Genomic DNA, 27,722 nt, shown 5'->3' on the forward strand with positions numbered 1-27,722 from the left:
AGTTTTGAAGCATTTTCTCTTCTTCTTTAGCCAGCGGAGTCTGGTGAACACTCTCGTATTGAGCTTAGAAGTGATACGGAAGTCTAAGGATTCAGAAATCTGTAATTCGAGCAAAAGGGGGAAGGGATCTCATGCTGTAACACCGAAACTCTCAATGAGTTCCAGGCTAGGGGTATTAGCCCAGACGAAGTTAATTGTGCTGCGTCCTCTCCCGTAGAAGGTGATTCTGCCTGGATGGTCATTCTCAATTCTTCCATTGACCAGTATTAACACATTATCCTGCATGAAATTGCACAGTTTCCGACCTCTATCATCAATTATGTGATCTTCGGCTTCTCTATTGCTAAATAAATTAGTCCCTACAGTCAGTTCTTCCGGTATGCACCCAGCGTTACCAACATGCGCGTTGAAGTCGCCAACGTAGAATGTCGGCAGGTACCCTTTGGCTTCTTCGACCTGGTCCACCGCCATTTGAAGTAACTCAAGTAAGGTAGACATTTCACGCTGCGGGCATATATATGCCTACAAGCAAGAAGATTAGTTGCTTTGTGGACATTTTATCGATAATCCAGCTATCCGAGAAATCCAAAAGTTCAACTACTATTGTTTGCTTCACTAGTAAGAGAATGCTTCTACTGGATCCCTAGGCTTTTTTCCTTGATAGCGGGTGCCCAGTATGCTGTGTAATCAAGCCACTTATTAGTTAATGTACATTTGCTCACTATTCAAGTTTCGGTGATGCAATAAATATCTACACGATCCTCAATTGTGTGGTTTAAAAAATTCCGAAGACCTCTCGCGTTCCAGGACATTATACTTAATTTTTTATTGTTGCTATTGTCTGTAAAAGGGTGTGCCAACGCTAGCTGTTTTGTTTTGGGCCTCAAGTTGTTTTAGACTGACTGTTTCAATGTCCCAGATATAGTAGGTATTTCCAGACCATAACTGCATGCCTTTCAACACTCCCTTTTAACCGATTTGACCATGTCTTTCTTCACCTCTTCAAGTTTTTTTTATGCAATAAACATCATTTCCAGTAAGGTCGTGATTGATTGAGATTTCGGAACCTCTGAGCGCCACAGCTTTTGCCCTATTAATGCTTTCCTTGGTATCTTTATCGGTTAAGCTGATCCTCATAAGTCTGAGACTTTATTTGCCGTGTTTAGACTAAGAACAGCATTATTAATGCTAAACTTCTACAAAAAGAATTTCTGCGCTTGCAGTTTGAGGTTAGCCTCCCTTCATTCATGATTACGGACTATAATATTAATTAGCCATTTCTATTAACGGTATTTGACGGATAGCTATATCTCCTACGACATTCATACCTGCGTTGAGAGCCTCTTTTCCAACAGCACTTGCAACACCTTTCAGGAGAGGTATAACTCGTCGAAAAAGACCTCTCAAGAAAGCCCCTATTCCGTGCCCGTGTCGATAAGAACCAACGTAAACTTCACAAAATCTATTATATTTATCAATGTATCCTCCGCCAACCTGATTATTATAATACTCAATATAATGAGCCATTTTTAATCGATCTTTTTGAAAAGTAGTATAACGTTCAACGGTCCGTACTTTGTTTTGGGGGGAGAGAGGTTTAAAAAATCTTCAAAAGACACCAACGAAGGATAAGTTTTGAAAATTTTGGTGTTGTCGGTAGTTTGGGGCTTTTACCGCACTAAAAAACAATCCTCTTTCTGAAATACTAATGCCACGAGACCGCGTTAGCATTACATCATGACATTAGCATTCCTCCTCTTCTCTCTTCTTTTCCACCAGGACCTCACGGACATATCTAGCCATCGCTGCCCATTGATTTTTGGCTGACAGCATTCAAGGAATAATCCCTTCAACCGTCAGAAGCGCTTCCTCCTTTTCCTGCCAACGCTGCCTAATGAAAGACCAGTGCTGACATTCAAAAAAGGTGTGCTCGGCAGAGTCGACAATACCCAGACAGCACAAGCAGTAAGGATCCTTTCGGATCCCTATACGTGTAAGTAGGCGTTGAACTGGCCATGTCCAGACAGAAACTGGGTAAGATAGTAATCTATCTCTCCATGCTTCCTTAAAATCGAGACCTTGACCTGCCCAATAAGCCTATAAGTCCATCTTTCGGTTTCACGGAGACCGAGCGATCTTGCCAGAGAGCCAGAGTCTCCTCGGGTCCTTATGTCCATCAAAGGTCCGTCACCAGCCCGCCGGACTACCCAGGTGCGCCTCCGCTCAAACCTTATAAGGTCGATTGGAATTACACCCGCGATGATCAGCACGACTGTCTCAGATACTGTTCGATAGGCACAAGCTATCCTCAGCGCACCCCTCCGTTGTACTGATGCGAGTCGTTTCCGACATTTCTCTACTTTGAGTAGCTTCTCCCCAGACATCTATTCTGTAGAGCATGATCGAGTTTGAAACACTCATGAGAGTTCATCTACGACTGCTCATTGGTCCGCCGACAGTTGGCATCAGTCTTGAAAGGCTTGCACCCATCGTTGACGCCTTGGCAGCCACACTGACAACCTGCTCTTGGAACGTTAACCTTAAGTCGATCGTCACCCCAAGGTATTTCACTGCCTCCCGGCTCTCGATGTGGTGGTCCACAACGGGCACACGGAAGGAACTTGGAAACCATGGTCACTAAGCCACTAGTTCATCATTGAAATATAAAGACACTGTCTTTTTTGCCAGGTGTCTGACCAGGTCCAGCTGAGGACACTTCTTGACACCCACTCTCTGTTGTTGGGTAAGTCCCAACGGTGTTTCCTACGTTTTGGATTGATTCTGACATACGTTGATTTGTACCAGCGCATCGTGACAGATAGGCGAGCCACTATAGCTGGGAATGCGTATACCCTCGAAGACAAAGCCCCTACCCCAGTACTCTCAGGCCCGGCTAGCGTGAACGGTCCCGGAAGAGACCATCCTCAAGTGAGGAGACTGTGCTACCTTCACACGGCATTAGTCACTTAGGAATATAGGGTCTCCCACAGCCAGACGGACCGCACCCGCGCAACCTCTCCCGCAGGAAGAAAACATGTGTTTCCGGGGCACATTCACCTGTCACTACCTCGTCAAGTCCCGAAAGGGCTGGCTCCTGACCTCTGCAACAGTGGCCACTTCGGCAGAACAAGCTCACATCAGCCCTCGACAAACCCGATTGAAACAAACAGGATTCGTCTTAGACACTCCCAGTGAGCTGCTGCAGAAGACGACGTCGTACCCATAACCTTCTAAGGAGAGGGGCTTCTCCTGAGTGGTCCGCGGTGAGTCTTTTTCAGGTCACGCACCAGTCGTTAAACTAGTGGTAACCCTCTATAGAACTCACTAACTCAAACTGTCCTCCTCGCGAAAAATCATTAAAGATGATATCGACAGGAGTAGTCGTAAGGGCCGTTCCGATATCCGCCACCCGAGGAAGCGCTCGGTTGGACTCAAACCGTGACGATGATATGAGATGGTAGACTTTTTCATCTTCCCGGAGAATGATGTCGCCATTATTATTCTTGAAAGATTGAAGAGAGTCACCCTCATCAACACCATCAATTTCCGAGCAACGGTCCGTACTCAAATGGCACAGGGTCCCTATTGTTATCTCTTATGTCTATCTCAATTATCCTGAACGAATTTGACAAAACAGGAATATAATTAGGCGAACCATAAGTATTAGTAACTGTCATGCCGTATGAGTATGAGCTCATGCGTAACAAGGCAGCTTTTACATTTCCGGTTACATACGGTGAACAGATATCAGAATTAATAAAAATACTGATAGGCAAACCTCTTATACTTATACTTGTAAATCCGTAACTTCTCCTATTTTTATTACCAATCACAAATTTTTTCTGATTATATTTATCTGCATATCGATCGAAGCCTAAGATATCTAATAAAGTATCTGATAGTAGAAGATGATGGCTAGTGTTTTTACATATTTCAGGTTTACAAATTCGCTGAATCACAGTAAATTCAGATTCATTTACTCCAAAAGTAAAATGATTGTAAGTAGGGAGAAATTAATTCAAAGCTGCTATAAATTGTATTTTGTCTGTATAGAGTCCTGATGGAAAGTAATAATCAGCATATACATCAGGACTATCGCTCTATGATGATTCAGCACTTATTAGATGCATTACACCATCTTTTAATTGAATATGTAGAAAGCTTATTGGAAATTGTATTTCTTTTAATCCTACGACCCATTAACCTTCTAATCTAATATGCTCAGGTAGCATTGTTGTATAATGAGTAGCTGTATTGTCTGAATAAAAGTTCATACTACTGCCACTCGGTAAAACCATGTGAAACTCTGTCTTATTCATTTTGATATGGTCGATGCAAGTACCCAAAGTCCGAATTTATCAGGATATCCTTCGCACTTGACATAGTATTGTTTATTTTTTCCCTGACCCTTCATTTTAAGTATTTTTTCTATTCCAAACTCGTCTATATTTACACGCGTTATTTCATGCTCGTAAAAAAAACCATCAATCTCTTCTCCGTTTAAATCTTTTAACTTATAAACAGGTATAGACTGCCGTAGCTTGGTTTTTGTAATTTGAAAAATTTCCTCCGTCCACCCTGGTTCGTAACCTTTCTCGAACGTTGATTTATACTTACTGATGCGAACATAGCCATTCACTTTATATTTAAATGATGTTTTCCGGGATTTCATTTCACACTGCTTGCTACGAACTCTTTTCCTTTATCTGTTTGCAACATCGCAGGTATACGCCCATTTCTTCGGTCAAAAATATTTTTAAAACCTTGAACTACACACATTACAGTACGTGCCGACTTAGCTACTAATGGTTCTACCCATGCATATTTACTTAACACATCTATGACAACTAGGGGAAATGGAATACCATCGTTATATGTTTTTAAAGATTTTAATTCTACAAGATCAGCTTCCCATACATCATCAACATTTGAAAGATCATAATGTAATCGTTGAAATTTGCGTATTGTAGGTCGATGTCTAGTATAGGCATCTTGAGCTGCTAGCCAGTCATTAATTTTTTCTTCGGGAATAGTTTTCTTGAACTTATGAATGAGATTTCGAGCTCCAGAATAGGATACGGGATTACTAGGATCAAAATAGTCGTTTCCAAAAGTTTCTTTTACAGTCGCAACCATTTGAAGGAATTTTTATACACCTGTTTTTATTACCACATCTCTGAACAGTAGAATCACGGTCAGAAAAAGATTGAAAACTTGTAGAAATATCCGATGACCTGATACTTTGAGAATTACGATTAGATGTTGAAGTGGCTGCAGGTAGTCTGTTTATCATGCGTAAACTTTTATTCCAGAAACTACTGTTTCCCCTATACTCTCTCCGAGTGTTAATATCTTGCAAATATGCCGCAAAAACGTTTCTTTCAGTTGCTGTTACTGTTTTTCGATGACGTACAGCATCCTTAATAAGATCTACTATATTACTACTAGGTATCGATCGTCCATCCAGTAAGACCATCCCTTTTTCATACCATGTAAGGCGCGTATTATTGTTTACATCATCGATATGATGCAATATTTTCTCAACCAACGGCTTATATGTTTTTGGAATACCATTAACTATAGCATTTTCTTCGTCGGATTTTCTATCTTTGATACTGGTATCATTGGTTTCAATACTATTGTCTTGAATATCTATTTTTCATCATCTATATCCCTTTTATATTCTTTACTTTAAAAAAATAAATATCGTCTCAACAAGTCACTATATTTTTTAATTTTTCATCATCACTTGCTGTTTTTGCTGAGGAATGTAAAAAGTCTAACAGTTCAGCATCCAGACAAGAAATTGAATTCCCCAGGGTCTGGGACAGATGGTAAATACTGTTTGGATAGAGCAGATAATACGTGTTCCGCATTTTTTTTACCAAAATTTAAAGTAATTAATTTTTCAATGTCCTCGCGAGCTACAAGTACCATTTTTGTAGCATATTCCATAATTTGAAAAATATTGGAGATTAAGGCGCCAAGTAGAGGACTTAAGAGGATAGGTAAAAACGCACCACCCTTTTGGGTTATTAACTTTTTCTTTGTTGTCCAATTATAATTTTCACTTGTAAGCTTCCGTAAAATAGTTATATGTTTAGCAAGTAATTTTTTTCAGAATCTTCTATTAGTATATCTTCACGTAAAATGTTTAAACAACATTTACAAATAACTCTAATGAAATCTTTTTTTGCATGATGTAGTATTGGCAGGGAGCCTAGTATATGGTCGGGACAACTGAATCGATCGCAGTGCTCGCTGTAGACATAATTCCGTTGAATCATGCTCTCGTTGAAAACAAACATGTGAAAATTAAACATAAAATGTTAGTGCAATGAGAAAAATGTTATAACTTGCTGAAAAACAAGTGTTCAGCTATAACTAATACTAATTTTTGTAAAATTCAAAACTTTTAAAAAAAGGTTTCTTATGTTTTTTCCGTAAATCCAACCATTTAAGAGATATTGGAGTTCGAACTTTGATTTGTTTCTAAAAATTGACGTTTTTTATTGAAATTTGCTTACTTTACCGCAAAGACATACGATTAAAAGCTATAAATTTTTTTAATTTTGTTGTATTAAAATTTATTATTGTATTAAAATTTTTTATTGAATAAGGTACCAGCGGGTAATAAGGCTTAGCTAAGGGAGATTTTGAATAGAATCAAAAATATTGCATTTAAGTATCGAAATGTATCATTAATCTTTATTTCAATACATTAGCCATAAAATGTAATAAAGTAATGGTAATTTTCACCATAAACAAACAGTAAATTATACTTCTACAAAAACCATACGAATAGGCCTTATTTTATCGGTAGGATAATAAGGCCTAGGGGTTAAACAAACTGGAGTAGTTTAACTGTACTTGATAAAATCGGTATTAGAGATGAATGATTATTTAAATTTAGCAACAATACTTTTTAAGTTAGAAAACTAGATTGTTTTGCTCAACAGCACTTAAAATTATCAGTATTATTTTTAAGAGTCAGAAGACTAGATTGTTTTTTATAATTTCTTTTGCGCTACGACAACATATGATGGATGATGAAATATAGAAGGCAGGGAACGTGGTATCGGGCCTCTACAAATTTGTCGTAACATCTCTATGTAAGACCCTTCTTCTAGAGTAGCCTTTAGCGGAGGCTATTACTGTAGATATCATTTCTGTCATATAGAACTTATTAAGCGACAGGCCTTATTACCTGCGGGTATCTTAATTATTACATTCAAAATTTTCTACATTAAAAAATCACTCACACTTTCAAGATTTACATACCTCACAAAAAAATTTACATGCTTCACAAAAAATTTACATACTTCACACAAAATTGTAACCGGGCAGCAGCCTCATACGACGTAAGACTGCGGTTCTTCCTTGCCTCGTTGTACTTAGTTGCTCTGTCTGTCTCTCTCTCTCTCTCTCTCTCTCTCTCTCTCTCTCTCTCTCTCTCTCTCTCTCTAATAGTCTGCTGATTGTCGACTGCACTCGGGTCTAGGCGTTCAGTTCAGGGGGTAATTTCACGCAACAGGTGACCGTAAATCGGTCATTGCGCATAATTAGGTAGGGGTCAACGGAGGTCGGCGTCTATGACGAGCTGACCTAAGACGACACTAGGGATGGAAACAAAAATCAATTTTCGATTTTTCGATTAATCCTAATTTTTGCAATTATAAGAATCGATTAATCGTTGTTTACAATCGATTTTAATTGATTTTTTTCGATTATTCTATCATTCAAGCAAACTAATGCATAAAATATGATAATTTACTTAAAAGACAATGCTGTGCATGGACTTGTCCATATGCGTATTGAGCAGTTTTTGTTGCTCAGCGTTCCTGACGACCGTCTTAAATTCCTCCTTAGAGAGTTTGATAAGAGGGCTTACTCTTCCAAGACCGAGGAATTTTGCCACGTACATTACTGCCCTATATATAAACGCTCCCTTATGCCTATTCACATGACTATGAACAATCTGCATAAGGAAGTCGTCTTCATCTGCAGTGAAATTGACAATCTCTTATGTTATACCCAAAACCAAACAATCGTGTAGACACTCCAAGCTCTGTAGACCTCTCCTTCCGATGTACCGGGAAAGGTATAATCTGCTGACTGAGAATTTAGGGTGCATGCTCCGATTCATATTCATGATTTTGCGTGTCTTGATATCGAGATCTCTGAGCTCTTTTCGGGTCCATTTCAGAACACCGAAAGAGTACAGAAGTACCGGGACAGCAAGCATGTTTGTTGCAGAGACTTTGTATTTCCCGGAAAGTTCTGATGACCAGATTTTCCGGAGTCTTCGCACTCACTGCAGAGAGTCGTTTTGATTTTCGAGACGTCCTGCATAGGACTCCCGTCAATCCCTAGATATTTGTACGACTCTCCGGCGTCAAGATATTATCTTCACGCGCATCAGAGCACTTACCCTTCACCAGATTAACGACCGCGCACTTGTCCGACTCAAAAGCCATGCCGACATCCCGGGTATACTCCCCTACAATATTCAAGGCTGTCTGAAGGTGTTCCTCGTCAGGAGCATACACCTTCAGATCATTCATGTAGAGTAAGTGGGTGATCGAATACTTTCGATCATTTGGTGGGCCCACTGAGTATCCACGGGTGCGGTGTAGCGTAACAGATATTGGCAGCAGTGAGATGCAAAACAGCAGAGGGCTCAGAGAATCTGCCTGAAAGACTCCTCGTTTGTACTGTACAACTTCGGTTACACGTTTGTCGTTGCCACATGAAATGTGGAACCGTGTTCGCCAAAGCTGCATCGTACGCTGAATGCATCCCACTGTATCGTGATTGACCCCAAGACATTTGAGCAAAAAGAGAATAAGCTCATGAGATGTTGAATCAAATGCCTTGCGGTAGTCAATCCAGGCCATTGACAGGTTGCGCTGATAGTAGATCGCGTCTTGAATGACACAACGATCCACTAACAGATTCTCTTTGCAACCTGACAGGCCTCTTGCACTGCCACGTTGTTCGTATATCTGCTGCCATACAGGGTCTATCTCCTGCAGAATGCGGTTGTTTAAAATTTTGGTGAAAATCTTATAAACCGCATTCAAAGAGGTGATAGGCCTGTAGTTTTTCGGGTCAGACAAGTCTCCTTTCTTCGGGATGAGCACGGTTCGCCCTTCTACAAGCCAGCATGGAATTGGTCTATTACCTCTGATGTACGCTGTAAAAATCCAAGCTAGATGACTATGGGTAGAAGTTAGTTTCTTCCACCAAAATAGGTTAATGCCATCTGGACCCGGAGCAGCCCAGTTCTTACCATTGTTCAGAGCTGAACGAACTTCTTCCACGCTGACTTCGGGGCTCTCTTCATCAGCATTGTCGTTGCGATGTTGTCGACAAAATGCTTCGAAGTCGTTGAGAGCTGGAGTGTCACGATTCACGTTCGGTTGATCACCATACAACTCGGACCAGAAAGCTTCTACTTGCTCGATGGATGGGGAATCGCCAGAAACAGATGTCTTAGGTGTCAGAAAGCGTGAAGGACTTAACCGAAACAAAGAGTTATCGGTAAGCCGCTTCAGCTTTTTCTCTAGTGACTTTTTAGCAGTCACTAGAGCCCGCAACCTGTTAAGGGAACCTTCTTTGATATTAAGAAGATTCTCCTTATTCAGTGTGTGATGCTGATAGCGTAGTCCAGCCGCAATGCGGCGGACTTTGGATGTAAATGCTTTACGTGCATTTACATACTCAATCACACACTGAATGCGGGAGACATGTTTCCGGAGATCATCAATCTTTAGTGACAGCTGCCCAATGCGCCCTCTCATCTTTGCCTCAGGAGAAGAAATATTTCTCCTCGCTGGAGGTAAGAGTGAGGAAGCAGCATCATAGACAGCTTGATTGATGGTGAGCAAAATAGAGTCTTCCTGAATCCGGGCAGATAGTTCTTGGTTTACCGTGTCAAGTAGCTGTTTTGGGTAGTGTATCTTCTTTGAGATACATACTTGTCGCCTTTCAAAATCATTGTCAGCGTCTTCAGAAGAACGGCGTCTCTCTTGATGTAACTGTGCTGGAAAAGACAGACGATGAGATAATCGTCTGTTCCTTAACAGTGATCTCCGTGTTCGCCGGAGATGAGAGGCATAGTCTCGGAGATGTTGTTGTGACAGATGGCTGTAGTTAGGATGCATATTGCTCCAGAGAGCATGCATCCTCGCCATGTAGCCTCTCCGCTCCGGTTCACTGTTATTATAGCACATCAAGAGATCGGCTCGTAATTCCTCCGTCCACCTAAATGCAGTCCGTTGTTCGCCAAGGTCGTCATCGTTCGGAATCTCGGTACTCCGCCCAGCTAGTGGGTTGCCCTCATCCGAGAAGGGCAGGTTGTGGGGAGCACTTCCTGGTTCAGTATTGTCTTGAACTCAGTATTACTTTACGTTGGGGAGTTAACCCAACGTAAAGTTTGTTGTGCGATTGGTAGGCCAGCAGATGGGAGGCCAGCCTACATTGCCCACGATGCGCCACGGGGTAACTAAGACCCCCGCTGGCCGCACAACATGCACCGCGGGCGTTATTTATTATTATTATTATTATTATTATTATTATTATTATTATTATTATTATTATTATTATTATTATTATTATTATTATTATTATTATTATTATTATTATTATTATTATTATTATTATTATTATTATTATTATTATTATTATTATTATTATTATTATTATTATTATTATTATTATTATTATTATTATTATTATTATTATTATTATTATTATTATTATTATTATTATTATTATTATTATTATTATTATTATTATTATTATTATTATTATTATTATTATTATTATTATTATTATTATTATTATTATTATTATTATTATTATTATTATTATTATTATTATTATTATTATTATTATTATTATTATTATTATTATTATTATTATTATTGTTATTATTATTATTATTATTATTATTATTATTATTATTATTATTATTATTATTGTTATTGTTATTATTATTATTATTATTGTTATTGTTATTATTATTATTATTATTATTATTATTATTATTATTATTATTATTATTATTATTATTATTATTATTATTATTATTATTATTGTTATTATTATTATTATTATTATTATTATTATTATTATTATTATTATTATTGTTATTGTTATTATTATTATTATTATTGTTATTGTTATTATTATTATTATTATTATTATTATTGTTATTGTTATTATTATTATTATTATTATTATTATTATTATTATTATTATTATTATTATTATTATTATTATTATTATTATTATTATTATTATTATTATTATTATTATTATTATTATTATTATTATTATTATTATTATTATTATTATTATTATTATTATTATTATTATTATTATTATTATTATTATTATTATTATTATTATTATTATTATTATTATTATTATTATTATTATTATTATTATTATTATTATTATTATTATTATTATTATTATTATTATTATTATTATTATTATTATTATTATTATTATTATTATTATTATTATTATTATTATTATTATTATTATTATTATTATTATTATTATTATTATTATTATTATTATTATTATTATTATTATTATTATTATTATTATTATTATTATTATTATTATTATTATTTATTATTATTATTATTATTATTATTATTATTATTATTATTATTATTATTATTATTATTATTATTATTATTATTATTATTATTATTATTATTATTATTATTATTATTATTATTATTATTATTATTATTATTATTATTATTATTATTATTATTATTATTATTATTATTATTATTATTATTATTATTATTATTATTATTATTATTATTATTATTATTATTATTATTATTATTATTATTATTATTATTATTATTATTATTATTATTATTATTATTATTATTATTATTATTATTATTATTATTATTATTATTATTATTATTATTATTATTATTATTATTATTATTATTATTATTATTATTATTATTATTATTATTATTATTATTATTATTATTATTATTATTATTATTATTATTATTATTATTATTATTATTATTATTATTATTATTATTATTATTATTATTATTATTATTATTATTATTATTATTATTATTATTATTATTATTTTTTTTTTTTTTTAGTTAAATGCTCAGGGGGTTATCCCCGGTAGTCCGACTCTACCGAGGGCCTCACCTGAGCGCTAAATCATTACTGCTGCGATGCTTCATCAACAAGATGATCAGCATGCGCTGCAGGCCAAGTTTCGTTGCCTTAGGAGACGGAGGGATCCGAGAATAACAGCCTTTTGCATCCGCGATGCCAAAAACTCAACTTGCGGAGAACAAGTTGGGATTTTAGCCAATGCAGACACAAAAGTCTGTTTCATCCCTCCTAGGACGCCAACAATAAGTACGACAAGCTTGACACGGTAGCCTGGGTAGAGTTTGCCAATTTCAAACAGGAGATCCTGATATATTTCGTGTTTGTGCTCTTCTTTAACCGTGATGTTATACTCAGCAGGTGCTGAGAACTCGATAACATAAATGTCACGAGCGGTTTTATCAAAGAGCACAATATCAGGTTTATTGTGATCGATTTTCCGCGTTGTTGCGAATGGCACGTTCCAATAAATACGGCAACGGTCATTCTCAACAACTTGCGGAATATCTCCTGGCAGATAAGGCAGCACTGGTGTTTTATCGATACCGTGAGTATGTCTTAGGTGGTAGTAAAGTACTCGCAGAGCAGCATTGTGACGCTGGACATATGCATTTCTTGCCAGCACAGGACATGCTGACAACAGATGCATAAGCGTCTCAGGATGTTGCTTACACACCCTACACAAAGTGTCGGGTAGCTGCATCTGGAGCACTTTAGCACGGTATTCAAGAGTATTGATAACACCATCTTGGCAGGCAAAAATATATCCTTCGGTCTCAGACATCAGGCCAGCTGACCTGAGGAAGGAAAACGTCAGCTGCTCGGACAAGCCATGTTCACGCACGTGTTTAAAGAACACGCTGTGCATGGACTTGTCCATATGTGTGCTGAGCAGTTTTTGTTGCTCAGCATTGCTGATGACCCTCTTAAATTCCTCCTTAGGGAGTTCGATAAGAGGGTTTACTCTTCCAAGACCGAGGGATTTTGCCGCGTAGATTGCTGCCTTATATAAAAACGTTCCCTTATGCCTATTCTCATGACTATGAACAATTTGCATAAGGAAGTCGTTTTCATCTGCAGTGAAATTGACAACCTCGTATGTTATACCCAAAACCAAACGATCGTGTAGACACTCCAAGCTCTGTAAACCTCTCCCTCCGATGTGCCGGGAAAGGTATAATCTGGTGATGGAGGATTTAGGGTGCATGCTCCGATTCATATTCATGACTTTGCGTGTCTTGATATCGAGATCTCTGAGTTCTTTTCGGGCCCATTTCAGAACACCGAAAGAGTAGAGGAGTACCGGGACAGCAAGCATGTTTGTTGCAGAGACTTTGTTTTTCCCGGAAAGTTCTGATGACCAGATTTTCCGGAGTCTCCGCACATACTCGCTGCAGAGAGTCGTTTTGATTTTCGAGGCGTCCTGCATAGGACTCCCGTCAATCCCTAGATATTTGTACGACTCTCCGGCGTCAAGATGGTCAATGACGCTCCCATCTACTAACTCGATATCCTCACGCACATCAGAACACTTACCCTTCACCAGATTAACGACCGCGCACTTGTCCAACCCAAAAGCCATGCCAACATCCCGGGTATACTCCCCTACAATATTCAAGGCTGTCTGAAGGTGTTCCTCATCAGAAGCATACACCTTCAGATCATCCATGTAGAGTAAGTGGGTGATCGAATACTTTCGATCATTTGATGGACCCACTGAGTATCCACGGGTGCGGCGTAGCGCAACAGATATTGGCAGCAGTGAGATACAAAACAGCAGAGGGCTCAGAGAATCTCCCTGAAAGACTCCTCGTTTGTACTGTACAGCTTCGGTTACACGTTTGTCGTTGCCACATGAAATGTGGAACCGTGTTCGCCAAAGCTGCATCGTACGCCCAATGCATCCCACTGTATCGCGATTGACCCCAAGGCATTTGAGCAAAAAGAGAATAAGCTCATGAGATGTTGAGTCAAATGCCTTGCGGTAGTCAATCCAGGCCATTGACAGGTTGCGCTGATAGCAGATCGCGTCTTGAATGACACAACGATCCACTAACAGATTCTCTTTGCAACCTGACAGGCCTCTTTTACTGCCACGTTGTTCGTATATCTGCTGCCATACAGGGTCTATCTCCTGCAGAATGCGATTATTCAAGATTTTGGTGAAAATCTTATAAACCGCATTCAAACAGGTGATAGGCCTGTAGTTTTTCGGGTCAGACAAGTTTCCTTTCTTTGGGATGAGCACGGTTCGCCCTTCTACAAGCCAGCATGGAATTGGTTCATTACCTCTGATGAACGCTGTAAAAATCCGGGCCAGATGACTATGGGTAGAAGTTAATTTCTTCCACCAAAATAGGTTAATGCCATCTGGACCCGGAGCAGCCCAGTTCTTACCATTGTTCAGAGCTGAACGAACTTCTTCCACGCTGACTTCGGGGCTCTCTTCATCAGCATTGTCGTTGCGATGTTGTCGACAAAATGCTTCGAAGTCGTTGAGAGCTGGAGTGTCACGATTCACGTTCGGTTGATCACCATACAACTCGGACCAGAAAGCTTCTACTTGCTCGATGGATGGGGAATCGCCAGAAACAGATGTCTTAGGTGTCAGAAAGCGTGAAGGACTTAACCGAAACAAAGAGTTATCGGTAAGCCGCTTCAGCTTTTTCTCTAGTGACTTTTTAGCAGTCACTAGAGCCCGCAACCTGTTAAGGGAACCTTCTTTGATATTAAGAAGATTCTCCTTATTCAGTGTGTGATGCTGATAGCGTAGTCCAGCCGCAATGCGGCGGACTTTGGATGTAAATGCTTTACGTGCATTTACATACTCAATCACACACTGAATGCGGGAGACATGTTTCCGGAGATCATCAATCTTTAGTGACAGCTGCCCAATGCGCCCTCTCATCTTTGCCTCAGGAGAAGAAATATTTCTCCTCGCTGGAGGTAAGAGTGAGGAAGCAGCATCATAGACAGCTTGATTGATGGTGAGCAAAATAGAGTCTTCCTGAATCCGGGCAGATAGTTCTTGGTTTACCGTGTCAAGTAGCTGTTTTGGGTAGTGTATCTTCTTTGAGATACATACTTGTCGCCTTTCAAAATCATTGTCAGCGTCTTCAGAAGAACGGCGTCTCTCTTGATGTAACTGTGCTGGAAAAGACAGACGATGAGATAATCGTCTGTTCCTTAACAGTGATCTCCGTGTTCGCCGGAGATGAGAGGCATAGTCTCGGAGATGTTGTTGTGACAGATGGCTGTAGTTAGGATGCATATTGCTCCAGAGAGCATGCATCCTCGCCATGTAGCCTCTCCGCTCCGGTTCACTGTTATTATAGCACATCAAGAGATCGGCTCGTAATTCCTCCGTCCACCTAAATGCAGTCCGTTGTTCGCCAAGGTCGTCATCGTTCGGAATCTCGGTACTCCGCCCAGCTAGTGGGTTGCCCTCATCCGAGAAGGGCAGGTTGTGGGGAGCACTTCCTGGTTCAGTATTGTCTTGAACTCAGTATTACTTTACGTTGGGGAGTTAACCCAACGTAAAGTTTGTTGTGCGATTGGTAGGCCAGCAGATGGGAGGCCAGCCTACATTGCCCACGATGCGCCACGGGGTAACTAAGACCCCCGCTGGCCGCACAACATGCACCGCGGGCGTTATTTATTATTATTATTATTATTATTATTATTATTATTATTATTATTATTATTATTATTATTATTATTATTATTATTATTATTATTATTATTATTATTATTATTATTATTATTATTATTATTATTATTATTATATTATTATTATTATTATTATTATTATTATTATTATTATTATTATTATTATTATTATTATTATTATTATTATTATTATTATTATTATTATTATTATTATTATTATTATTATTATTATTATTATTATTATTATTATTATTATTATTATTATTATTATTATTATTATTATTATTATTATTATTATTATTATTATTATTATTATTATTATTATTATTATTATTATTATTATTATTATTATTATTATTATTATTATTATTATTATTATTATTATTATTATTATTATTATTATTATTATTATTATTATTATTATTATTATTATTATTATTATTATTATTATTATTATTATTATTATTATTATTATTATTATTATTATTATTATTATTATTATTATTATTATTATTATTATTATTATTATTATTATTATTATTATTATTATTATTATTATTATTATTATTATTATTATTATTATTATTATTATTATTATTATTATTATTATTATTATTATTATTATTGTTATTATTATTATTATTATTATTATTATTATTATTATTATTATTATTATTATTATTATTGTTATTGTTATTATTATTATTATTATTGTTATTGTTATTATTATTATTATTATTATTATTATTGTTATTGTTATTATTATTATTATTATTATTATTATTATTATTATTATTATTATTATTATTATTATTATTATTATTATTATTATTATTATTATTATTATTATTATTATTATTATTATTATTATTATTATTATTATTATTATTATTATTATTATTATTATTATTATTATTATTATTATTATTATTATTATTATTATTATTATTATTATTATTATTATTATTATTATTATTATTATTATTATTATTATTATTATTATTATTATTATTATTATTATTATTATTATTATTATTATTATTATTATTATTATTATTATTATTATTATTATTATTATTATTATTATTATTATTATTATTATTATTATTATTATTTTTATTATTATTATTATTATTATTATTATTATTATTATTATTATTATTATTATTATTATTATTTTTATTATTATTATTATTATTATTATTATTATTATTATTATTATTATTATTATTATTATTATTATTATTATTATTATTATTATTATTATTATTATTATTATTATTATTATTATTATTATTATTATTATTATTATTATTATTATTATTATTATTATTATTATTATTATTATTATTATTATTATTATTATTATTATTATTATTATTATTATTATTATTATTATTATTATTATTATTATTATTATTATTATTATTATTATTATTATTATTATTATTATTATTATTATTATTATTATTATTATTATTATTATTATTATTATTATTATTATTATTATTATTATTATTATTATTATTATTATTATTATTATTATTATTATTATTATTATTATTATTATTATTATTATTATTATTGTTATTATTATTATTATTATTATTATTGTTATTATTATTATTATTATTATTATTATTGTTATTATTATTATTATTATTATTATTGTTATTATTATTATTATTATTATTATTATTATTATTATTATTATTATTATTATTATTATTATTATTATTATTATTATTATTATTATTTATTTCATTGGCCATAGAGCCTAAACTCCTAGCGGCCATCCAATTTACAAAATAATACATTTGACGATAGTATAAACAAAATATAATTAACAAAACATAAAGAATAAAGAATAAATTTGAACAGATAATAAGTCATATGAATAGTTATTAATACAAGTTCATTTTAGACTAAATACACAAAAAACTCCGATAACAAATCATTGGACTGCAAATAAATTTTATTGGGACAGTAACTCAAGCGGCACACAACTAATAATATATTAACTGTCATTATTCAAGAAGTACTCGTAGCACGCTCTGCGGAAATCAGACAACGTCGGCTGGGGTGTACAATATCCCGGTAACTGATTCCAAATGCGTATCGCACTAACCAGAAACGATTTGTCATACGTTGCCGTGTGGCACCTGGGTAAAACTAACAAATCCTGACGCACATCTCCCCTCCTGAGACGAGGCTCCCATACGATAAGATCATCTGTAAGCAGCGGCTTCTGATCCAGATAGTAGGCCTTATATATGATACAGGCAAGGAAGAACTTCCTCCTCGTGCAAAGCGTAAGCCACTTCAGATCCTGGTAATAACGAATAATATGCTCATACCTTGATATCTTGAAAAAATAACGCACACATGCATTTAGTTTGCGCTGTCGCATTTGCTATCATTTACTATAGCATTTGCTATCATTTGTTGTCGCATTTGCTATCATCTGCCGCCATGTACCCTCATCTGCCCTAACCTTCCGTGATGATTCAAATATGAAAATATAATTTTCATACTTGAAGATAGTAAATTTTCTAAAAATATTAATTTAATAATATATATTTAATAATTTACAATTAATTAATTAAAATTATTCGGGAAATTTTATTAACTGTGGTTCGTGGCTACTGGACATGACGTAGCCAGGGCCCACCGTTATATTTTCTCTATCTATTTATTCTGTTTTACCTTTTTTGTAACTATAGGGGAGGCTATATGATTCTTCTACTCTTCCCCTCTTAGGGCCCGTCAGTCGGATAACTTTTGGCTCTTTTTTTGTCAAGACCTGATGATATTGATCTTGGCGTATACCTGTGTAATGTATATTAAAAGGTTTCACATTATCTACAAAAGAACGTACAGTATTGTAGTTAACTAATTCAGATGTTTCAACATTTAATCTTACCCCTTTCAATTTACAACACTCGGTAGTAGTTCCGTCGGGTTTTTGTACAACATACGCATAAAATTTAGGACCACCAAATACGAATGATGAAATGTAACTATCCCCTCCATATCCTTCTAACTCGTCAGTCAGATCACTAAGGAAATCACTAGTTGGCAAATCTCATGAACCATCACTAACATAAATTACGGAGTCTGTATCATATTATACAACCTGACTATCTAAGTATTCTAAATAACTGTAAATTTTGAGTCTAGTTTGCGCGGTTGTAAAAGCGGCAATAAATACACCGCCCTGTCAGATGGAGTAAAACTATCTAAATTCTTTGCCCAATTAACAAATATCGTATCTTGGTTAATCGGTACAAATTCATATATTTCTATTTTAGGATTGAAAGCTAAATCACAAAATTCTTCATAGGAGAATTCACTATTGATTTTTTTTTTCATATATTCCCCCTAACCAAATTTACCCCAAAACAAATTTAAAAATAGTTTAGCCAAAGATCTTAAACCAGGATTTTTTTCAAATTTTGAGGGATCTCATTTTATGCCCTCTTTATCCGCGTACCTTGTTAGATATTTATACTTAGAAATTTCATCAATACATTGGCTTGGCTATCCTGAGGTCTCCTGCTTACCTTTAAAAAAAGACCATTCGGCAGCTGAAATGGAAGGTAGATTGCTTACTTAATCGATCGAATAAGTTGATTTCGTACATGAATATCTTGTCATACATGATAGTGTGTAGTCATAGTATGAAATTTCTCGGTGAACTTTAGATAATTAGTTTGACAAAACATTGTATAGATAATATACCAACATAAACTTTTCGCAAATAAAGTATTGCTATATTCATAGTCTACAATGTTTATTTATTTTTTAGATGGTTACTATCACCTAACGGTATTACTATTAATAAAATATTATCTTCCGGTGCAAACTAATCAAAAGATTATATTATTAGTTACAAGAAAAATTTAATGGAAATAGATTTTCATCTGTAATGCATAAGTTACTAAGACTCAAAACCATAAAAGACGCACATTTCTATATTAAAACAAATTTTCAATGCTTTGAAAGTAACATAAAACAGCAAACATGTCAATCATAGAGCGTACAGGTACATTTGAAACATCATTAGTGATAAAAGAGATACTTTTAAAATATAAAATAGCTGTGAAATTTAAAGGTTATTTTGTTCACAACAAAATACAACTGACGAAATTGGATTATAATGGGAAATGCTTATGGTTATGTGGAATGAAAACCATATTTTCAGCATTTTTTTATTTACTCAACAAATTCAAGGCTATCAAATTATTGGAAGAAATGGGCACAACATAGAACGTAAGGTCATAAATTGAAGATTATTAGACAAGCTTTCAGATACTCTTTACGGAAATTGTCTATGAATATTCGTTTTAAAGTTATATAAGCTTTAACAGGGATTAAAAACTGATTTTTACGAAAAATCATGAATATTTCAAACAACCATAACTTCAAAACTATTCATACGATTCAGAACATTTTCGAACTTGATCAAGGTAATCACCTATAGAATAAGTGGGAAAAATTTAATTAAGATTCGATAAGAGCTGTGGGTACTATCGTAATGAAAAGACCAGTGATAATGATAGGGGGTAAAGGTACATTTGATACATCATAAGTAATAAAAAAAATACTAAAATATAAAATAACTGTGAAATTTACAAGTAATTTTGTGCACAACAAAATACAACTGACGGAACTCGATTATGTGGGACATGCAAAAGTTAAGTGAAAAGAAAACCATATTTTCGTCATTTTTTGATTCCATTAAAATTTTCAAGGCTATTAATTTATCGGAAGAAATGGTCAAAACATAAAGTTTAAGGTCATAAACTAAAGCTTATTAGACAAGCTATCAGATATTTTTTACAGAAATTGTCTTTAAGGATTGGTTTTAAAATCATCTGAACATGAAAGTGGATAAAAAGTAATTTTTTCGAGAAGTGGAAATTTCAAACAGCTATAACTTCTAAACTAATTGACCGATTTAGCCCATCTTCGGACTCAACTGGGATAATCGCGCATAGAATAAGTGTGAAAAATTTCATCTAGATCTGATAAGAATTGTAGCCGCAATCCTGTCCTCAAAACTTGGTTATATTACATATAAATATAATATATATTATTATATTACATAATATTATAACGTTCTCTTTTATTTCACGCGTCCCACGGCGGAGTGTGGTTGGCGCTCAATAGCCGTTATGGTTCTCCGTTGGTTAAAAAATTGAAAATAAAACTAATAACGAAACAAAATGTCCCACCTGGAGATATCCTGAATCTCCCTGGACCCGCAGCTCTGCTCAGGCTGGGTTAGACAACCTAGTTGGGCACCAGTTCGTGTGCCCCACGAACAAGATTAACTCAAAATAAAATAACGGAGAAAAATGAAAATGAAAATAAAAATAAATGACAGGGTAACAGTTTCAGATTTCAGGAAAAGGAAACCAAGAAAAAGATATCAGTACTTTAAATAAATAAATTTGAATAACTACCGGGTTGATGACCATTTGCTTCAAATATATTTTAAATTAAAAATTAATTAATCAAATATATCGCATACTCACATAAACAATATCAAAGAAATAATAGTAGTTCACTTACAAAAATAATAATAGTATGCGTATATAAATTTATAATCGAAATAATAATAATACTGAGTAACACAATAAATGTATTAGCCGCCGAAATAGCTTGTATCATATACAGAGTATAATCACTCGCATGTGATTATCATAAAACATATAATTATTAATTAGTAATATTCTCACTCGCACGTGAACATAAGCAAACTAAATATAATGCACGGAGAACAATCTGAGAATAATACTTCAATAATTGTAAATTATTATATCACTCGCAAGTAAATAGAAAATATTAAATAAAATAATCTTATATAGGAATTTAAAGTATTTCCAGTAAGAATTCCCAGTAATTTCCAATGGTGAATTTGACGGTATTCACAAAATAATGTTATCCTATACTCAAATAATAAAGATAAATAGCACTCTTGGATAAAATAATTATGAAGGATATTTATACCTTTGTATCACTCTCACGTGATAATTAGAATAATAAAATAATAATACGCACCAAAAATTAATTATAAAAATAATAACTCAACTTAATAATAAATGATAATGAAAAATAACCAAACATTTATCACACTCAACATTCGGTAAAATAATACTGAATATTTTCACTGACTGTATTCGTATTTACTGAGCATAATATTCACGCATTCCATCATATGCTTATGACCAATTACTAATACTCAGAATTCCCTATCTTTCTTACTCTTATACTATAGACAAATGATCACCAACTCGGGAACCAAAATTACACGCCAATGTATTAGCCAAAAAAGTACTTACAGTTTACGTATTATTCAACTCCCTTGGTTGCACGCTAATACGGTAAATGTATTTTCCTTTATGCGATTCATCAAAGTGCTCAAATAATGCCAATGGGTTTATATTATCTACACGAAATACCAAATGGCGACAAGTTTATAATTATTTTAATGTAACAGAGCACACACGCTACTCTTACAGAGACTTTCCCACGTCTGATCATGGCAGCACGTGAATCTCATGCCGACACCTAGGCTGACGCCATTTTGTCGTATATCTCACTTTGACCAGTGGAGATATACAACTGTCGCATGTTATTTCTTTTTTACAGTACCACCAACGTACTTCATAACTTTGGCCGTGTAATTTATCAAGTTCCCGATGCTAAACGACCAATTGTATATTTCATAATTAATTGTTAACATGATTTACCGATAAATCAACCAATGATTTATTCATAAAACTAGTAAATTTATTTATAATAAATAAATTTACGGATGCCAACTGTTGTGTTGACGCGCATGTGCCAACCAATTCAAAATAATCATAAGCACATAAATGAAATGCGCAACTATTTCTCTCAGCGCTATAAAAATCCAAATATATGCTCACATTACTCAGTGAAATCTCCTGATTCAAATACAATTTATACCTAAGAAACCAATAAAGTATTATTAACGCCATAATTAAAACAAAATCTAATAAATAAACAAAATAATCATATTAACAAACTATCGGATGAGACGTGTGAGCAGCGTGTGCTGCCCTTTGTTGCTCACCGACCTGATGCGAGACTGCCGTGATATCTAAATATCGTGACAAAATATATATATATATATATATATATATATATATATATATATATATATATATATATATATATATATATTGAACTGAAAACAAAAAAAAATTTTCAAAAGAAATTATATTTCACAAAATTAAAAAAAAAAAGGAATACATACACGTATACAATAAGAGTGATGGGTAGATATATAAGAAGATTGTTTGAAATATTTATAGTTTATGAATTTAATAATAAATGAATAATGCAAGGTACTAAGGCACTATATTTAAGAATAAGCAATAATAAGAAATATAATTAAAACTTGATATACGATGTAATAATGTTAAGTAAGACAGTGACTAGGTATCGTAAGTTAGCTATTTACATTTAGTCTAATAGAGCGCGTAATTCCCAAGTTAGTAGATAAGTGCATTAATCTGAATATACTTAGTAAGCTAATTATGTTAGTTATTCGGCCATAGGAATATTCAAAATTAAGATTTCAAATGTCAATTATAAGGTTAGATATATATACAAGCGTGAAAACCGGAAAGGCACAAACGCAATAAAAAAAAAAAAATAATAAAAAAAAAATAATAATTAAAAAAAAAATATATAAAAAAGAAAAAAAAATTTAATAAGAAAATTTGAAAGAAAAAAAAATATACAAAATATATAAAATGAATAAAAAAAAAAATATATATAATATAAATAAAATACAAAAAAATAAACATAAAAGAAAAACATTTTTATAAATATTTATTAAGTAACTTTCCTTTACATAATCTATCAAATCAAAATATACGGCATCTTTACATGATAAGTATTACTAAATTTATCTTTATTATTTTATATTTTTTTTCGCATCGTTTTATTTAAAGCTATTTACAAAAAGAAATGATAAATACAATTAATTATAAGATAAGACTACGCAAGCGCAGATAACCATCGGCGTCCATCATGAAATCCAAGAACATCAACGACCTAGGACACGTTTCCCTTCACCCTCCACCACCTTCGGAAACCTCCTAGAAGCAAGTGTCACGGCTGCTACATTCAAAAATTTTTAATTTTTTTCTCTCTCTTCCAAAATAAGTACACACTAAAACCTCCTGTACGTAAACCTTTTTATGTATAACGCCAACTTACTGACGCCAGAAGTCGTACCGGACAAATATACCTACCTGAGCGTTGTCAACGCTTTACAGTTAAGTCGTATTGTACTAATGGACCACGCGTATTATATATTTCTCTTTCTGGAAATTTCATTATTTTTACTTAACGTACTTTTAAAATTTATGTATCCGTTCCCATTTAACTAATCTAAGCATAGAAGCGGTAGTCTTCTTTGATTTTTCATCTTAAACCTATAGACCACCCAACTCATGCGCACCTGCATGTGATTCTTGGAAATTAGAGAAAGCTAATGGAAACCTCCAAGCTTATGGTTTCCTACACGAGCATGCTCAGCGACAGAGTGGCGCCAGGTCATCAGCCTACTTTAATAGTCAAAATCTGTTTCCCAGAGATCACACGTGTGCATGGGCCTAGAACTTTCGGGCGAGTCCGAGTCCTCATGTATGGGAAACTGGTTACCACCACTTTTCATATGCGAGGATCATATAAAAAGACCATGGACTTTAGCTCATCAGTTCTTTTGGGAATCAAACTCTGAACCTTACTGAACTCCGGACACTTAACGGTGTTCGTGGCTAGAGGATTGATATCTCGATTGAGCATTCGGTTAACGGTAGCTGGGCGTACGAACCGGACCTTGATCGTCGTAAGCACTCTAATGATCGGTATATCATTTGCTACTAGTCGCAAGAGAATAATTGACGTGATATTAATCTCACCATTCGGTCAACGGTAGCTGGGCATACGAACCGGACCTTGATCGTTGTAAGTCGTGAACTAATATCAATCGGAAGCACCGGTAGCGTTGATTATCTTCATATTATTTCAACCCATTTAATTTCATTCATTTTTACTATTTTTGATATTGAAATATACCACGAGAAACGTGAAAAATCAAAGATTATTTTACCGTGATAAATGCGAAGATTTTTGAATAATATTTTTACCGCGAAAATACGCGAAGATTTTATAAATAAATATTTTATATTACCGCGAAGACGCGAAGAATCTGAATAATATTTAGAAATTATTTTACCGCGAGAAGCGCGAAGACCTTCATTTTAATTTATCCTATGGAGATTTAAAACGCATAAACATTGAAACTGATATAAATAAATAAATAATTCGATAAATTAGAATCACAATAATTGACCGCGAGAACGCGTTGTAAATAAGTGTCCTGTGTAACTGCTGACAGTCCTGACACCTCACCAAAACCTGTGTAGGGTAAGTTTTAAATATTGTAACCATTGTTTGGTATTTCATTATTTTTTTTATATACTCTAAAATATTTGTAACCCATATGCATGAAACATTTACTTTTATATTTACTATTCTAAATATTGCCATTTGTAACCCTTTTGTATTTTGAGAATATTGAGTCATTTAATAAATAAATACTCGTTAACATAAAACATTTGAAAACATTATTTATCAGACAATTTTACTTTAACAATATGATACTAGCTTCACGAGGCTTTTCGGCAACCCACCTTCCTTTATCCCTTATTTTCTACCTGTCTAGCCGCTCAGACCGATAGTTCACAGTAGGGGATACACAATCTTACGTTTACCGCTCGACGTTTGATTGTGAAATTAGATCAGTCACATAATAAATTGGAAATCGTTTTGGGTTTTATCAATATTGTCTTCAACAATATTGTGTGGGTGCGAATTAATTATAAAATAGAATAAACTGAGCATTTGGTCACGTGAGCCCAGGTCATAGGATCGGTCCTTGATCAATGTAAGTACCCTTTTATTCACTATATTTTATACGAATATCGTACCTACGCCCATCACGATCTCCAATCGTGACACAAGAAATCTACGAAAAGCAGACACCTGAGACGATGAACTCACGCATCCACAGGCTCTGTAGTTGATGCGACACCTATGCTGCGCATGACGTCACAAGCAGCCATAACAACAAGGCCCAATAATGAATGAAGAGATAATCAGAGGGGCCACTTAGAGTAAGCGTGCTTACTCTAACGTCCCTCCTCTTCCCAAAAAGGGGAAGTTCCCACTAAACAAAAGGCATTCGGTATCCGATGTAAGAATAGATTCCGGAATTAAACTAAACGATGGATATCCAAATCACGACGTTATTTGGAATAATGGAAAAAGAAGAAAGAAAAACATTATATATATATATATATATACATATATATATATATATATATGGATATATGTAGTGTTTTTTGATTTTGAATTTGATCACACCAACAAAAAAAAGGGGGAAATCCCAACATGGTACGACGAGAAAATGACCAACTTATCGGCCAGTTAAATCAACAATGGATCAGAACACTCAAAGCGAAACAACAAACAACCATAACCTACTTATAAAAAAAAAGAAAAAAAAACAAAATATAATTTAAAAGAGAAAGGTAGGGGGATAAATACAACTAAAAAATTTTTACCAACAATTTACATTTTTATTTATAAAAAAAAAAATTTTTCAAAAATATTACAAAAATTATATAATGGTAAATGAAATAATTATATGAATATGGATATATATTTTTTTCTTTAATTGGTCGTTGACCCTGGCCGCAGTACACACACAGCGCAGCCGGCCCGACCCACCCTGCGCAGCTCTTCCAACACTGACTGGATCCTAGGTGGAGAACCATACATCCGGTCCTGAAAGTGCGCTGGGCACAAGCAAATCATCAACTGCAACAAAATACAAGATCAGTGAAAAACATATGATAAAAAAAGAAGAAAGTAATAGTAAAATAATTAGGAGACACTCACCGACATCACCGTTTCATGGATAAAATGGTCCATTACACGCCAAGGAGTACACTCTGCTAGCCAACGAGCCTCCTGAGATGTCATCGGGGACAGGACCCCCACAATAGGATCCACGAACGGGATCACAAATTGGTGGCCCTCCAGGAAGGTCACCTTGAAGGGAACCCGGAACATGGGTTGACTACCCAGGTACACATGAGCCCCCGACAACGGCAACCTCAGAGAAATCGCTGGAGGTTGATTTAGCATTATCCTCAGCACCGGAGTCGTCCCCGTTACTCCCGAATCATCACTGGAGACAGCCACCGGTTTTGCGATCCTCTTCTTGCGAGGCTGTCCCTTGTCCGAACGTGGACCTCGTCGTCTTTTTACGGGAACCGCCGTTCCCGTGCTTCGTACTCTAGGAGTCCCCGAAGTTGAAGGCTCTTCAGGAAGGTTCCTGACCAGCTCCTCCAATAGCTCGACAGGACTCTTTGTACCCGATTCCGACCCGGACACCCGTAGATGGCAGCCAGGACTCTCATTTCCTACTGACCTCTCGTCGTCAACAATGACCAACGGTGGAGCATGAGCTTCATTATCCCGCACCGTTGCGACCGAATATGGATGATGTCGCTAAAACAAAAAAAACAGTAATATGAATCTATATATGCATATATATATATATATGTATAAATATGTGTATATATGTACGATCATGTACACATGGAAATAAATACTCACGACATAATCCATGGCATCCAACCAGGGAGACTTAAATGGAGGTCGCTTATTCTGCCATTCCAACAATTCTGAGGTCGTTGGTACCCCAGGGTGCCGAAGACGCTTCTTCTCGGAAGCACTACCCCCCTCAAATTGGGGAA

General features: G+C 34.2%; 1 protein-coding gene across 1 annotated transcript; it reads right to left on the bottom strand.

Moving 5' to 3' along the window:
* Positions 1 to 1,266: 1,266 nt before the first annotated feature.
* LOC103576012 (uncharacterized) lies at positions 1,267 to 27,688 on the bottom strand. Its single transcript, XM_053737915.1, has 4 exons — positions 27,583 to 27,688; positions 26,860 to 27,474; positions 26,689 to 26,778; positions 1,267 to 1,494 (listed from the first exon to the last, which is right to left on the bottom strand). Exons 1-4 carry the CDS (start codon positions 27,592 to 27,594, stop codon positions 1,267 to 1,269), a joined length of 945 nt encoding a protein of 314 aa, XP_053593890.1. The 5' UTR covers positions 27,595 to 27,688.
* Between the last annotated feature and the right edge of the window lie 34 nt (positions 27,689 to 27,722).

Source organism: Microplitis demolitor, chromosome 4 (genome assembly GCF_026212275.2).
Source record: "Microplitis demolitor isolate Queensland-Clemson2020A chromosome 4, iyMicDemo2.1a, whole genome shotgun sequence".
NCBI classification, from domain to species: domain Eukaryota; kingdom Metazoa; phylum Arthropoda; class Insecta; order Hymenoptera; family Braconidae; genus Microplitis; species Microplitis demolitor.

Coding starts and splice junctions, on each gene's coding strand:
- LOC103576012 (XM_053737915.1), bottom strand. Junction 26,779..26,859: donor TCCATGAAACGGTGATGTCG/GTGAGTGTCTCC, acceptor ATTTTGTTGCAG/TTGATGATTTGCTTGTGCCC. Junction 1,495..26,688: donor TGTTGGAAGAGCTGCGCAGG/GTGGGTCGGGCC, acceptor TATAATAATCAG/GTTGGCGGAGGATACATTGA.